This window comes from Gossypium hirsutum, chromosome A02, assembly GCF_007990345.1.
Source record: "Gossypium hirsutum isolate 1008001.06 chromosome A02, Gossypium_hirsutum_v2.1, whole genome shotgun sequence".
Taxonomy (NCBI): domain Eukaryota; kingdom Viridiplantae; phylum Streptophyta; class Magnoliopsida; order Malvales; family Malvaceae; genus Gossypium; species Gossypium hirsutum.
In genome coordinates, this window is record NC_053425.1 from 3195445 (window position 1) to 3212323 (window position 16879).

The 16879-nt window shown below is 30.1% G+C and overlaps 2 protein-coding genes across 3 annotated transcripts; both read right to left on the reverse strand.

Annotated features, from left to right (window-relative positions):
- Positions 1–470: 470 nt before the first annotated feature.
- LOC107957086 (ankyrin repeat domain-containing protein 13C-B) lies at positions 471–4774 on the reverse strand. 2 transcript variants are annotated; one of them, XM_041088681.1, is made up of 3 exons: positions 3979–4774; positions 1837–3497; positions 471–1269 (listed from the first exon to the last, which is right to left on the reverse strand). In XM_041088681.1, exons 2-3 carry the CDS (start codon positions 3448–3450, stop codon positions 937–939), a joined length of 1947 nt encoding a protein of 648 aa, XP_040944615.1. In that variant the 5' UTR covers positions 3451–3497; positions 3979–4774; the 3' UTR covers positions 471–936. The 2 variants fall into 2 exon arrangements, with proteins under 2 accessions (XP_040944615.1, XP_016748000.2); XM_016892511.2 differs by having other exon boundaries at positions 4414–4502.
- An 8159-nt stretch (positions 4775–12933) lies between these two features.
- On the reverse strand, positions 12934–16335 carry LOC107957085 (chalcone synthase 1). The gene is made up of 2 exons (XM_016892510.2): positions 15951–16335; positions 12934–14193 (listed from the first exon to the last, which is right to left on the reverse strand). Exons 1-2 carry the CDS (start codon positions 16126–16128, stop codon positions 13202–13204), a joined length of 1170 nt encoding a protein of 389 aa, XP_016747999.2. The 5' UTR covers positions 16129–16335; the 3' UTR covers positions 12934–13201.
- Between the last annotated feature and the right edge of the window lie 544 nt (positions 16336–16879).

The window sequence follows — 16879 nt, forward strand, 5'->3', positions numbered from 1 at the left end:
CCAATAGGGTTTTCATTGGTAAATGCGACCCCAGAAGCATAAGCCCATTTACTCAAAAATTAATAAATTATTCTCTATAGATTAAATTGAAGAATAAATTATTTTTTATTTTATTATTTTTATTATTAAAAATTTTTTAACACTAAAAAAGATAATTTTTTAATAAAAAAAAAGATCAATTTACTTTTTAATCCAATGCACAAAAATTAATTTACCTATTTTTAAGTACATGGAACAAAACACAATCCAACTCCTAATGCAAAGTCTTCCATGATACTTATCTGGTAAATGCCAGAAGATCTAGTACATTAAAGTCCACTATCTTTTAAGTTATACTCCATGTCATTCATAAATATTAAAGTTTCCACCAAAAGGGTATTCTTAAACAGTTTCCATATTCAAGTAGAGCTCCATCAATCATTAATCATCAGAACATAAGAGAATTTGCTTTGCAATGGAACAAATACAGATAAAGAAAAAGACACATTGCACAAGGTGAACTAAAAGGAATTCTAAGTGGTTACAGAATAACTCAGCCACCTATCCTACATAACTATTATGGCCAATAACTCTAGTGAATAACGAGTCATTCGTATTAGATTTTTCGATGGCTACTAATAATATCAGTGCCAGAAATAGGTAACTGTATGTAGCCAAAAGTTAGTCACAAGTAAAAGATATAAATCAGTAATCCAAAGATTGTAACATCCTACCAAATGCCAACCAAATCACATTTCTTTCCACCTGTTTTATGCCCCCACAATCGAATTTTCCCGTGGTAGAAGGGAAGGGAATACTTATGGAGCACAGCTCCAATTATCTATTTCCCTATTTTCATTTCAATGGATTTAATGAAACACTATTTCCTGTTTGGTACCTGCTGGAGTTCCTTTCGGAAAGCTGGAACTTGTTATACGTCGGGATCATAGCCTGACTTCAATGATTCTGACCCTTACCTTTCTTTGATTTGCTCTTCTCTTGCATCTTCTTTTTCTTTGCTTCAGCTGTAATCCAAGTATAATTGGGCGGTATTGCAAACGGATCTTGAAGATTTTCTATCTTATTGTAGCTATGATTGGACGAGCTAGGTCGTTGGTATGGAGTCTTTATCCACTGAAACCAAGAACCCGAGGAATGTGTCACAGCAGGGCTTTCTTGGCCGGCAGTGGGGCTTGAAGGGGGTGTCGAGAACTCATCCACGGGTGATAGTTCTTCAAACTTTGTGAAAGTAACCAATACTCTGATTGTTGGAACAACAGGGATAGCAACCTACATACAACCATGAGAACTCATTCAAGTCAAAATCTTTAAAAGAGAATTATGCATGGCATATGAAATTAAAAGCAGTAGCAACCAGTTTATTTAACCACCATCCTTTTTTTTCTTTTAATTTTTGCAGAAAGCCCCAAACCTGAGGAATGAGTACAGTAAACTGGCACGATCAATATTTAAGAATGAAACTATAGCTCCATTTCACCAGGCAAGTCTATGCATCCATAGATGGAAGGGAGGGAATGGATCATATACCAGGCATAAAGATACCAAAATCCTAGTCTTAAACCCTAAAGAAGTCAAGAAAAAGTCCAATGCGCTCTAATGTAATAGATCACAAAAAATTCGGGAAACAAACCAACCTCAAAATAAATGCCAAAAATCATCAACAGGTGTGTAGCTAATGACTAAGATTCGAAAAAACCCACAAATCTGTCTAGAGGGTACGCCTTCTCAGAAAAACATATTATGTTTTGGGCACAAGTACAGAAGCCATTATTGAGAGTTCATATGATAAAACAGGATAATAACAGGGCCTAATCAGTCGGTAAAAGAACAACAAACCTTTACTGGGAAGGTTCCTGCAGGAAGCTTTGTCGTGAGCAGTTCTCTCAACCGCCGAATTGCTTTGACCTTGTTTGCAAGAATATCTAGCAAAGGCAAGAGTTCTTCAGTTTGCAGTGGGAAGTTCGGAGAAAGCCAAAGAATAGGCCTCAATCCTTTCTTATACTCGTTCTCCCAGCTACTATCTTTACGCCGATTACTACTCTCAGAACTCATGGAAGTAGATATTCTCAAATCTCGTATCCTCCTATGATCATCTGTTGCCACAATCTCCACAGAATGTCTACCAGGTTTTATCTGACTCCTTGATGGAGAGTCTCCTAATAAGTCACTCACCTTTTCATTAACACAGAAAGAACTTCGAGGTGGCACAATCTTCCTCTGCACTTCATGCTTTGTCTCCTTTTTCCTCCATCCACCAAACCATCCTTTCTTTTCCTGCTTAGTCTCTCCATTTTTAAAACCATTGGTTTCCTCGATAGGAATTTCCCGAGACTCATAACCGCTATGCTGATGTCCAATAATGCCATCTTCACTCTCATTGGACATTTCTGAAGAATCCAATTTAAGAGCAACTTCAAGTTGTCTCCTTTCTTCTTCTGTCAAAATCTCATCAAGCTCTTCACTCTCTGCTTCGTTTTCATTGGAAGTTACCAAAAACTCATCATCTGTCATGGCCCCGGGCACCCTCCTTGATTTGATGCTAACAACAACGTTGTGCATATCATACACCTTAGCTTTCCAGGCACCCACCATTTCTGTTTTCTCTTGTCGCCTCCAAGTCAATTGTGGCAAAAGAACTGCCTGTGTCACATCTATTCCAGGCCTGAATATACTAGTCTGAGACATTGCAACCACTTCTTTTCGTACCTCTTCATCAGTTGCTTGAGAACCAGCACCATCCAAAGCATTCATCACCTCTTTATCCTTATGTGAGATCATACAAAGTGATCCAGGAGGAACCTTACCATCCTCAGAACCATCACCAAGGAAAAGAATACTTTGATCTGACCGCTGAATTCTGAAACCATCAAATCCGGCCAAAGTCATATCAGCCCTCAAATTCGCACCCCTCTTCCAAATTTTATATGTATCAGAAGGAGCAATTCGGGAAATAAAAGGTATCACAGAACTCTCAAAATGGAATGTGATTTCCATGTAAAAGTCTCTCATCCTTCGCATAGTTCCCACCAAACGAGGCAACCTCCTACACCATTTTGCCCATGCCAATGGCTGGTAATCCCGAACAATAATCATCGCAATAGCCTCTTCCCTATTACAAATTGCTTCTTGGAGTGCACTCCATCCTTGTTCATTTTGCAAGCTCCAATCAGCACCGGCAGCCATAAGCATTTTAGTTGCAGTTTCATCACCAAGTTTAACAGCCAAATGAAGAGGGGTATCCCGATTAGGAACATCACGCCTATCAATCACAGCAGCAATCTCTTCAGCCTTTTTTTCCTCGGCCAATGAGGCTGCTTCAGTTTGAATCTCATCAGGGTTACCAAGACGTGGGAGAGCCTCAAGTATCCTCCTGAGACTACCATAATCCCTCGTTGCAACAGCCACATGCACGGGGCTATGTGCATACTTAGAAACATCAATACCAGCCATGCCAAAGGGGTGTCCAAATATGCTATCAACCCCAAGACTGCTTTTGCCTATTTAAACACAATTCAATCATTCAACATTAGAATACTTGATTTCGACTTAAAATCCAGCAACAATACAAGCACAGAAGTAGATTATTCATCCCTCCACACTAACAAATTCAAACAAAAGCTATCAACCCCAAGACTGCTGTTCCAATTAAAACAATTTTCAATCATTCAGTATTAAAACACTCAATTTCTACTTAAAAATCCAGCAACAATACAAGCACATAAGTAGATTATTCATCCCTACAAACCAACAAATTCAAACAAATGAGAATAATAAAAAAGAACAATTAATAAGCAAATGTAATTTTGGCCAAAAACCAACCAAAACCCCAAGTCCCACCCACTTAGAAATGCAATATTACACAGTTTCTTGTAACTATCATAACATAAACAAGAAGGGAAACAACAAAAGAACCTTTTGTGGACCCAAAATAGAGATCAAAAAGATATGAACTTTAGGGGGGGGGGGGGGAAGTCCTACCTGGTTCTTTATTTCTTCATTCTTCTAAGCAATCAAAGATTGCTCCTAAAAAAGAAAGAAGAGAAACTTCAAGCAACTAACCCCACCAAAGAAACCTCCCTTTCTATCCCTCTCTTTACACTTCTTCAAGGTAGGAAAAAAAATAACACCTTGTGATCCAATCCAGATCAGACAAACTGAAGAACATGCATGTGGGTGTGTGGAACAAAATTTAAAATAATAATAATAATACCCAAAAAAACCCAGGTGGGGAATATGGTAAAGAAGTTAAAAGCAAAAAAAAAATGATGGGACAATAATCAAAGAAAAGAATTTCTATATAAGAAAGCAAACAAAAAACCCCACCTTTCAAGAAAACCTAACAAAAAAAAAAGGAAATATTAAGTAAGGATTAAAGAAGAAAAAAGAAATCAAAAACTGAAAAGCAGGAAGTACCCAAGTTACTCCTTTTTGTACAGAGTAGAAGAAGGATTTTTTTTTTCCAAAAAAAAGTAGATACTTTTTAATTTAATACAAGAGAGAAGAAAATTAAAAGAATAATATTTTTTTTCTTTTACGTTTTTATTTGTATAAAAAATAATGCTTTAAATATTATACTATACTTGAACATAAAATATTATAATTTTTACTATTTCATTTTATATATATTTTCACTCACTATAAATATAAATTAATATTTTAAAAAAAAAATGATAAGAATAAGAAGACCAGAGGTGGCAAGGCTGCAGCTGTATGTTGTTGGCCAAGAATAGTGGGGAACTTGCTTTCCTATTTCATTTGGGTGCTTTTCTTCCGTGAAAATAAAGAAAGTAGTAAATGAAATTTATGTTGTTGTTGAGCACACAAAGTCTTAAATGATTGGTTAGTAATAAAATATGTATATTTATTTGGCTTAATATTTTAAGCTTTAGAAAAGGGTTAATTAATTCAGAAACTGCCAAATTTAATTAATCTTTTCAGTAGCAAATGTAATTAAATGTACTTTGTAGTACCTCTCTCCTAACGTCATACGGGTTTGGTAGTCGCATCGACTCTCGAGTTAGAGGCGAATCCTTTGAAAAATTTTGGAAATTTTTATTTTTTTTTCTTGAATTTTTTAGAAAATTTTGGTTAAATTTTTTGAAAGTCCTCATTAATCCCACACATAAATTTTAGTAGACCTCATTCTTTAAAAAAAACTAATTTAACTCCTAAAATTTTTAAAAGTTTTACTAACCCCATCCCCCAAGATTTAATCTTCGCTACTACCGTTGAGCTGGTTGCAGGGGCGAAGTAAGAAAAATTTTTTAGGGGGGCCGGATGAAATTTTAATTTTTTATAGTTTATATTTTTATAATTTGTAAAGGATTAAATCGAATTTTTATAATTTTGGTAGGCCAAAGTATAATTTTACCTTTACTAATTTAAAATTTTTTAAAAATTTCAAGGGCCTAAAATATAATTTTACATTTTAGGGGGGGCCGGGGCCCATGCCAGCCCCCTGGCTAGTTGTTAGTCATGGCTTTTTTTAATAGTATTTTCTTTAATTTTTAATTTCAGTTCACAATATTGTGGTTTTAGTTTTTAGTCATGTTTCTAGCTTATAGATGAGATTTACCCTGATACAGTGTTGCTAGAGGGGAGGGGGCTTATTATGATAGAGTATAGTGATTAAGGGTGAGCAAAATTCAATTCGATTCAAAAAACTTGATAAAATTTTTAAATTTTGAATTAAATAGTTCGAGTTATTTGAGTTAATCAAGTTATTTGGATCAACTCGAATAAAAAATTAAGTTTTTCAGTTTAACTCGAATATGAATTACACAATTCGAGTTATCGAAAAATCCGAATAAGAAAAGGTAAAACTACGCCATTTTGATAAATATTTAACTTTTATAAAATTAAAAGGCAAAACTACGTTGTTTTGATAAATGTTTACTCATTAAGTTAAAAAGTAAAACTATCATATTGTTTATGTAGTTAAATAATTTTATATTTTGTTTACTAGTTAAATAATTGGTTCATGTAAACGCAACATTGAGTATAAATAATAGGATTCGTTAACTCAACTCGACTTGACTCGAAATTTTTTAAATCGACTCGATTCCACTTGATCGAATTCTCACCCCTAATAGTGATAGTGTTTGTAAAAATAGAATCCGAAATAATGATAAAAAGAATATGTCATCTAAGATTTGACATTTTGAACATTACTGATGCAGTGGATCTTTTAGAGCTTTTAGTAGTGGTTTTTTTGTTGACCAAAGTTCATCTTTTAGAGGGCCGAAATTGAATAATAATTTTTTTAGAGATCAAAACATAATTTCATAATGTAGTAATTTATTATTTCATCATTTTTTAAGGGATTGAACATAACTTTCTTCATTTATAGAGGGTAAAGTGTAATTTTACTATATACTAATTTTTAATTTAATCATTTTATAAGATATTTCAATAGCATTTTTCCATTTGAGGGTGGGGGAAGGGACAAGGCCCCTGCTTGCCCCTCAAATTTAAGGGTAAGCGTTTAGTCGAATCAAGTAAAAAAGTTCGAGCTAATTGAATTGACAAGCCATATTTTATTCAAATTGGTTCGAGTGAAATAAATCAAAGTAGAGTCGAATCGAGTGAAATTGTTTAAGTTAAATTGAAAAAATTAAACATGTAAAAATAAAATCTTATTACAATATAATTAATTTCATATTAGAGCCCGTAAATTTAAAACCATACATTTAAGAACTCTTTCAAAGTAAAATAAGAAAAAAGATAAAGATATTTTATTATGATAAATTTGAATTTATGATCTATTTGTTTAGATCCTCAAAATTATTATTTTAAATTTAAAAAAAAATAAACATTTTTTATATATTCTTTAGAATTTTTAAATTTTTATAATTATCAAAAAATTATGAAATTTTAGAATTTTTTATAAATATTTTGAATTTTTGAAAATTATTTTGAATTATTTTAGATTTTTTTGTTGAAATGGATCAATTTGCTCATTTTTTAAAATTATTAGGGATCAAATGGGTATTTTTACGAATTTGTCATTTGAGTTATTTGAATTATTCGAATTATTCAATTTGTAAAATTCAACTCAACTCGAACTCAAAAAATTGAATTACTTATTAGAGTTAACTCAAAAAATTGAATAACTCGAATAATTCAATTTGATTAACTCGAAATTCAAATTTTTTTTTATTTTTCATGTCGAATTGAGTTTTACTCACGCTACTCAAATTTGACCTTGGCTAGAATGTAATTTCCAACAATTTAGTGAAGGTGATACATCTAGAGATGCTCGTGGATTGAGTCAGGTCGGGTTCGGGCTGGGTCTAAGCATAATATTAACATACTTTATGCTGACCCAAAATTTGTGCCTAAAATTTTGCCGAAAGCCGCCCATATTTGCAACAAACTAACTCAAACCCATTTTAAACTCGCTCATATTTTTTTATTTTTAAAAAGAATTTACTTTATTTTATTTTAATATTTAATAATTTTATATATTTTTAATTTATTGAAGTTTTTTATATAGTCATCTTAACATTATTTTAATGTTTACATTAGAGTAATATTGTAAATTTAGTATAGGTTTTTCTTAGGGTAAACTACAAAAATAGTCACTTTTGTTTTGTTTCAAGTTACATTTTAGTCACTTATGTTTGAAATGTTACGTTTAGTCACTTATGTTATTATTTTGTTACGAAGTGATCACTCTTCCATTAAGTTCCGTTATCTCCTTAACGGTAATCCTACGTGGCAGTCTAACTAGATTTTAAGTGCCAACTTGGATTTCCTAATGGGATTAGAATAGATTTTTTATTAAATAAATTTAATTAATTAAAAATTTTAAACCCTAAGTCTTAGTTAAAAAACCATTCATCTCCCCCTTTTTTTAGTTTTCTTTTTCAATTGACTAAAAAAGCTATTATCATCAAAATTTTGTATTCACGTACAAAAACAAAAGAGGATTCAATGGAGAGTCCAGGTATGTCTTCTTCACCGACCAATTTATGTTCTAAAACTTAAAATGAAGTGGTTGTCGACAAATAAGAAAATGGTAATCGTTTTTGTTCCTAATCATTGTATTTTCCAATTCTTCACGTTCTTGAATAATTAGTTTCTCAATCCGATTTTTTCTGATCTGTATCGGCTTGTTTGTTCACACCCCTTTGTGGGTATCCCTTTTTTCTGATCTGAAATTCTTTTAGTTGTTAATATTCATATCAAGAATTTTAATTTAGGGTTTTCATTAAATAATAAAAAATTTAATCTTTTATTTTTCAGTATTGAATAAAAGAGATAGATGAATGCAAAGAATACATACCTCCATCTTTATGAAGTAGTCAATTTGATTTCAACTATTTTGATCTAGTTTTTCCAGTCAAATTAAAAAAAAACCATTGAAAAAAGAAGAGATGAAGAAAAAATAAAAAGAGGAGATGAACAATTTTTTTAGTTAAAATTTAGGTTTAAAAATTTTAATTAATTAAATTTTTTAATTAAAAATCTATTTCCATCCCATTTAAAAATCCAAGTTGACATCTAAAATCTAGTTGGACTACCACGTAGGATTACTGTTAGAGAGATAACGGAACTTAACGGTAGAGTGATCACTTCGTAACAAAATAGTAACATAAGTGACTAAAACGTAACATTTCAAACATAAGTGACTATTTTTATAGATTACCCTTTTTTTTAATGTGTTCTAGATTATATAATATATAAAAATAACATAATATAAAATATTATAAACTTAAAACTGGTCGGGCTCAGTCATTGAATGTTCAAGCCCAAACCCATCTCATATTTTAAATGGGCCTAATTTTTTGTCTAAGCCTATTTTCAGGCCTAATATTTTTGCCAAAATCCTTCTAAATTTCAAGCGAGCCTTCGAGCTTAGACGAATAGCTCGGCCCATGAACAGGTCTAGATACATCCTATGTTTGCTTTTAAAATTTTCTAATGTTACAGTTATTGACAATTTATATTTCTCTTCTTTTGGGATTATTCTACAAACATAGTATTTTAGTATCAATTTGTAATGTTTTATTTATCATTCGTGCTCATTCATGGTTTCGATAGTATTTTCTTTAAAAAATAAACAATTTTTCTATTGATGAAGCTTAAGGAGGAGTGAAGGACTTGTTAAACTCTAACCCTTTGTCTGGATTGGTGTAGGCAAAGGAAATGAAAGGAAAGTAAGGAAAAAGATTATTCTTTCCTTTGTCTAGAATAAATTTTTAATTTAAGCAACGGAAAGTAATGGACTTCAATTTTTAACTTATCCCAATTTGAGAGGGAAGCTAAGGAAAGGAAAACAAAACAAAACAAAAAAAAAGGATAAATTATAAAAATAGTCACTTTTAATTATTTTAGATTACATTTTAGTCACTTATGTTTGAAACGTTAGGTTTTACTCACTTACATTATCGTTTTGTTACGAAGTGGTCACTCTACTGTTAAGCTCCGTTACCTCCCTAACAGCGGTCCTATGTGGCAGTCCAAATAGATTTTAAATGTTAATTTGGATGTCCTACGTGGCAATCTAAATTAAATTTATTTAATTAAAAACTTATTTTCATCTCAGCAACTGAACATCAAGGTTGGCATTTAAAACTCATTTAGACTGTCACGTAGGACTGCAATTAGGGAGGTAACAGTAGAGTGACCACTTCGTAACAAAACGATAACGTAAGTGACTAAAATGTAACATTTCAAATATAAGTGACTAAAATATAATATGAGGTAGACAAAAATGACTATTTTTATAATTTACCAAAAAAATATTAAGTCGTAAAATATATTTTTTACCCTCTCTTTCTTTTTAAAATAATTTTATAAACTGGTGCGATATAAAAATCAAGCCATACAAAAAAAAACATTTGAGTAATTTTGATTAAATGAAAAGGGGAAGAAAAGTTTCAATTAGTATAAGCGGTGCGAATAGAGAAAGTCATACAACAATAATTTTAATTGTTTAGAGACTTAAATAAAATCTTTTAAATAGTTCAGCGATCATTCTATAACTTTTTAAAATTGAGTAACCAAAACGTAAATAATATAATATATATAGATAATATGGTAAGTACTCTTATATAAAAACATATGGTTACATTTCTTGAGTTTTTTATTTAAATAAATGAAAATAAATGTTTACAAAATTGAGATGGAAAAAAAATTATTTATAAGAATGAATTAAAATGATTAATAAAAAATGATGTGGCCAACATGTCAAAAAAATAATATTTTAATAAAAATAAATTAATAAATTATAATATTTTAACTCAAAAGGCGACACCCCTTTTTTCTGCTGCCCCTTCTTTCTGTTATTTTTTTATACAAATCATATATACATTTTTAGTTTTATATTTATATTTTATAGTTTTTATAATTTTATTTTATTTAATAAAAATCTTCGATTGTTTTATTTTCATAATTTTATAACTTTTCAATATTTTATAATTATAAAATTTAGAATATTCAAAATAATGACGAAGTTGATAAATTTTTATAAAATTGACATAAAAATATTAGGGTAAACTGTCTAAATAGTGATTCAAATTTTTTTAGTGAGTTTTAATTTTGATCACCGAATATTTTTTATTAATTTCGTCGCTATTATTAGGTGAATTTTTAATTCTAGTCACTTATATTAAAATGAATTTGCCACCAAATAGAATGTTGATGTAGTCTTCTTTTAATTGGTATAATAATAAATTTAACCCTTAATATTTTACACACTCTATTAAATTATTTCTATTTATAAAAAATAATATATTTCACCTTCAACGTTTAACTCAATCATTATTTTAAATATTAACAAAATTATAATTATAAAATATTAAAAAATAAAATTATAAAACCAAAACAACTCAACTATTCTTTATGAAATAAAATTAATTTATGAACATATAAAATTTAAAATTTAAAAAGTAATAGCAAGTAGAAAAGGGTATCGCTTGACATGTTGAGACACTCATTTTAAATTAAAATATTATTTTTATAAGTGGTATCGCTTGAAATGTCAGCAACGTCATATTTTGCTGTTCACTTCAACGATAAATAATTTTAGTAATTTTTTTATACTATTTAAAAAAACCAACATTTCTTTGACCAAAGCTTGATACCATTGATGAAGTAGGACTACTTGCTGAAGTTTTTTCCTACTTCAGCTACAAAAATTATGGGGCTTCATTTAAAGAAGCAAATCCAGCAGCCAGCTTTTCAATCTTTTCAAATCTATTATAGAATCTAGTAGTCTGAAAAAATCTATTTGAGTTTTCTGAAAAAAATTAATAAATTATTGTGGGTGAAAATTAAATTCTAACTTTTAATAATTTGTATTTTTTATAATTTTTAAAAATTAAATTAAATTTTTATTATTTTTAGGACTAAAATATAATTTTTTATTAATTTAAAATTTTAATATTTCTAAAAAGCTTAAATCGATAATTTTTCAGGGCAAAATTCCTACCAACCCAGTAACTGATTTCAATGTGTTTCTCCTATCTTTCAATTTTCGTTAGTACAAGAGAAAAATTATCCAAAATTTTGACAAAATAAAAATGTTTTTTATGGAATATCGGCAATGTTTTTTTTTGAATTTTTTTTATAATTTCAAATATTTTTCCTAATTTTAAATAATTTTTCATTTTTTAAATTTTTATGATTTTTGTACTTTTAGATTTTTTTTTTGTTTTTTAATTGAAATATTAAATTTAAAAGTTATGTGATACCATTTATGAAAAAGCTTGTCAAGAATAAAATCTTTTTTTAGAAAAGAATAAAATATTTTCTTCTATAGAATTTTTCATGCTCTTTTTCAAAAATTTGGAATTTTTATATTTACTATTTTTTAATAAATATTTAATATTATTTTTTATTTTTATAATTTATATACTTTTAATATTTTTTGAATTGTTTATAGAATTTAGAAATTCTTGTAACTTCTTGAAACTTTGGAAATTTTTAATAATTCTTTAATTTTTAAATAATATTTTAAACATTTTAAATATATTTTTTTTAATTTTTATGATCTTTCTTACTTTTAGAATTTTTTTCTCTTTTAAGCACAATAATTAAATATTTACTCAAGTTCAAGTCACTTTAAAACACGACAAATTAACATTTTTTGACATTCAGCCTTACTGCCGTTTCTATTGGCTTCAAAATTAAATGCAGAGCAAATTATTCACTAATTAAATCTTAAGCCAATAATACAGAGACTTGTCAAGCAATATTACCACATATATTTCATGGTAATATAAAATATGGTTTCCTATATTATAGGAATATGATGAAATTAGTTCCTCTATTATTAAATGGACCAATTTAGTCCCTATATTATTAAAAATTTAATTAAATTCAAATTAATAAAATTAACATTATAATCGGAGGCTCACTCATGATGACCTAATTGAGTTGGGAGAATTTGTAGGTATTTTTGGCAACAATTCATTGGAGAATCGAGAACACAACTAACATTATGAATTTTTCATACCGACGGAGTATTTACAAGGACATCCCAAACTCTTTTTAATGGAAACATCAAAGTCAATGAGGATTTGGTTCATCCCACATGTACGTGTCATGGACATCTACTTTTTTATGTTATATGAACTTGTATGTAATTAATGAGAGCAAAGATATTATACATAAGGCAACTTTTCTACCAAAAAGTTTTTTTTTTTTGTTCAAAACGATTAACATGTAAGACAAGAACAAGTTATTGCTGAGATTCATGTGGGAACATATATTTTAAATTTGAAAAAGATGGCTCGACAAACATATTTATTCTCGTATAAAAAAAATTTTGAAAATACAAAATAATAAAAACTTTGAAATATTAACTTTGAAAACAATAAATGATATTTTTTAAAAAACAACATGTTAAATCAATTCCGATTTAATCTTATTTGATTTTTTTTAATAATAGAAAAATTAAATTAATTTTAATGAACACCTCTCAAATACTTTCACCTAAAAAAAAGGCAATTTATTATTTCCATAAAATATAAGGTGGCACATAAATTCTACAGGCGTTAAACACCATATCATAAAATATAAGGTGGCACATAAATTCTACAGGCGTTAAACACCATATGTGAGAGCTTTACTCTCTTTCAAATAACCATACAAATCCCAAATTTCATTAATAAAAAGGAAAATAAAATAAATAAAAATGCAAAGCAAATTGTAGTGCAGCCAGGGCTAGCCAACATGAACATTAAAACCTTGTTTAAGCAGAGATACTATGAAGCACCACGGTCTCAACAGTGAGCCCTGGTCCGAACCCAAACAGGACACCCCACTCGAGCCCTTCACCCGTGGTTCCAAGTCCATCTTCCTTTGATTTCTTCCTCATCTCATCCAATATGAACAGCACACAAGCACTTGACATGTTCCCATATTCTGAAAGCACGTGCCTCGTGGCTCGGAGTTTTTCGGATTTAAGGGCTAGCTTCGCCTCAACCTGATCCAATATGGCTGGACCACCGGGGTGAGCGATCCAAAAGAGCGAGTTCCAATCCGAAATGCCCAAAGGTTGAAATGCCTCAGCTAGGCTCTTTTCAATGTTCTTTGAAATTAGGCCGGGAACATCCTTGAGAAGGTGAAATGTAAGTCCAACTTCACGAAGGTGACCGTCAATGGCACCATCGCTGTCTGGCAAGATCGTTTGGGCCGCTGAGACAAGTTCAAACATAGGCTTCTCGATTTCAGGCAATGGATCCGCACCTACTATAACAGCAGCAGCACCATCACCGAACAACGCTTGGCCAACTAAACTATCCAAGTGAGTATCACTCGGCCCACGGAAAGTAACCGCGGTGATTTCCGAGCAAACAACAAGCACGCGAGCGCCCTTGTTGTTCTCAGCCAAGTCCTTGGCCACACGGAGCACAGTACCCCCAGCGAAACAACCTTGTTGATACATCATGAGACGCTTAACCGACGGGCGAAGGCCCAAAAGCTTAGTGAGCTGGTAATCGGCACCGGGCATGTCGACACCACTGGTGGTGCAAAACACGAGGTGGGTGATCTTGGATTTGGGCTGACCCCATTCCTTAATAGCCTTTGTGGCGGCTTCTTTACCTAGCTTTGGTACCTCAACTACCACCATATCTTGTCTTGCATCTAGTGATGGTGCCATGTATTCACATACATTGGGGTTCTCTTTCAAAATCTCTTCCGTTAGATACATGTAACGCTTTTTGATCATTGATTTTTCGCCTACAAAATTTAAATACCAACCCAAGATAAATATTATATAAATATGATATAAATACATCGAAATTATTAAAAATTAACCCAACAAATTATTATTATTATTTTTTTACTTTTTACTTTTTACAATTTGTGGTTGGTAGCCGGCTGACCTGCCGGTTCAGTTTACATGCAAGCATGATTTTTATTCTTAGTGGACTAAACCCTAAAGCAATAAATATTTCTTGTCCCTTTTTCTATCTATCTTTTTCAAAACCGACTGAAAATGACAAAAGGCACAAAAAAGTGAAAGGAAAAAGACTTTCTAAGGTTTTGCATAAAAATATTTCCTAATAAATTTGCAATTTAATATTATAAAAATATACCCAGAATAAAACTAAAAATTTAGCACCGTTAGATCAAATTTTAAGAAAAAAATTAATCTATTATAATAGCATATCATATTTACATATATATAATATTAACATATTTTATTATATACTAAAAATAATACATAAAATATTATATTTCTAAAATAAATAAATAAATAAGGTCGAAGAGAACCAAGCGGTATATTTTATGAAACATAATTTTAAAGTTTTGTTTTATTAAACTATTATTATGAAGCATCTTACAGTTTTCATTATGAAGTATCTTAAAGTTTATCTAAAAATAATTAATGTATTATTGTATTATAATATTAATATACAAATACAACAATTGATTTTATTTAAAAAAATGCGTAAATTAATCTATGAAGGTTAAAATGAGCTACACCTGGCATGTTACGTGTCACCATTTGATTATTCCATTAATCACACTCAGAGGCGATTCTAGGAGGGCTGACATGGGCCTCGACCCCCTTAAAATAAAAAATTACCATTTAGGCCCTCTAAAATTTTTAAAAATTTTAAATTAGTAAAGTAAAATTGCACTTTACCCTCCTAAAATTATAAAAATTCGATTTAATCTTTTAAAAATTATAAAGATATAGACTATAAAAATTTAAAATTTTATTTGGCCCCTGTAAAAAATTGTTCTGGCTTCGCCCTTGGTCACACTAGTTTTTAATTGTATAAATGAATGAAATTTTTCACAGAAAAGACTAATTTGTTATTTGATCTAACATATAATGACTAATTTGTCTATTTTAGTAGAGGGAGCAAAAATGTAATCTAACTCTTACTTAATACATGAGTTTTCATAATACTTTCACCTAATTATGTAAAGTTTTTATTTTAAATCTTGAATTTAATGTTCTAGAAAAACAAAATGAAGCCGATCGAATCTTAACTCAGTTGGCATCATATTGTTGCCAGTATAGGAGGACGCATTGTATCAAAAAATAAAGGTTAGAATCGTGGTGCTACACTCAATATTTTTTTATTTTTTTTCCTGACTTTCACATAAATTTAAATTGATAATATGAGTAAATATTTTATTTTTTAAAAATCACAAAATTCAATTTAACAAACAACCTTATGTAAAAAAACTAAAGTTCTTTAAAAAAAAGTAAAGAAATTAAATTTTAAATCCACAAAGATCACGGGGACTGACAGCAGAATTTAACCCTGAGAAATTTGTCGCAAATAAGAAATGAACAAAATTTTACCTTTTTATTTCTAAAGATTTTTGCATGAAAATGATACAAAGCCATGCGCATTTCATGCAAAAATGACGTACGAAACACCAAAAATGACCTTAAAATCTCATGAAATAAGCTAAATTTTTTCAACAAATATATATATATTCTCAGGAAAAGAGATATTAAAAAGAAAACTTACACATGCGCTTGAATTTCTCTTTCAGCTCAGTCTTGTGCTCACTATTTGTGATACGGAAATAGTAATCAGGGTACGTGCTCTGATCCACACAATTGGGTGGAGTCGACGTACCGATCGCCAACACGGTGGCCGGCCCTTCGGCTCGTTGTGCCTTACGAACTTCCTCCACTGTCAGCATTTTTTTTAAAGCTTCAACAAAAGGAAAAAGAAAAACAACCCAAGAGTTGTGGTGGTGGCTAAGGGTGATAAGGAGAAGTGTTTTGATTGAAGTTCCATAAAGAGTTTGGCTCCTATAAATAAGATGAAGAAGAGAGGTAGCTGAGACTCACGTGCGTAAACGATGCTACGACTCACTTTGTTGAGACTAGCAGGCACGTGACATTGGAGTTTGGTGCAGCTATCGATCGCTCTCCGCTTAACATGTATGCCAAACAATCATTTTATTTTTTAATTTATTAATTTTTAATGGTGAAAATTTTCATACGATGTTAATGATATCATTTCTTAAAATCAAATAATTCTTTTTTAAATACCAATAAAAATTAAATAACCAAAATATTTTTATGCTGGGTATCGATCGAAAATCAATCGAGAAATTAGGTTTATTTGTTTTTTTAGTACAATACTTAAAATTAATCATAGTCATTCCTTAACTCATAAATAAAAAGATAATATGCTTAAATATACTCAAACTCATGTCTTCTTATATTAACAACAGTATTTATACCAATCAAGTCTGGATTCCATTATTAAATTAGGGTGTAATTAAAATCCTTTATTTATAATTATTTTTTTTTTGGAAGTGGCGACTACATTAGACCAACTTGTAATGAATTTCCTTTTAAATTTGATTTGTGGAATCAAAAGGCACGGACGTCAATGCATTAAAAAATATTTATTAAAAATGGAAAAACAGAAAAATAACTAAA

Excerpts from the sequence above, each read along its gene's own strand:
- LOC107957085 (XM_016892510.2), bottom strand. The coding sequence starts at position 16,128 with ATGCTGACAGTGGAGGAAGTTCGTAAGGCACAACGAGCCGAAGGGCCG. Across the intron at positions 14,194-15,950 it reads AGAGAAATTCAAGCGCATGT|GCGAAAAATCAATGATCAAA; the intron begins GTAAGTTTTCTT and ends TAAATTTTGTAG.
- LOC107957086 (XM_041088681.1), bottom strand. The coding sequence starts at position 3,450 with ATGGCTGGTATTGATGTTTCTAAGTATGCACATAGCCCCGTGCATGTG. Across the intron at positions 1,270-1,836 it reads CAGGAACCTTCCCAGTAAAG|GTTGCTATCCCTGTTGTTCC; the intron begins GTTTGTTGTTCT and ends GGTTGTATGTAG.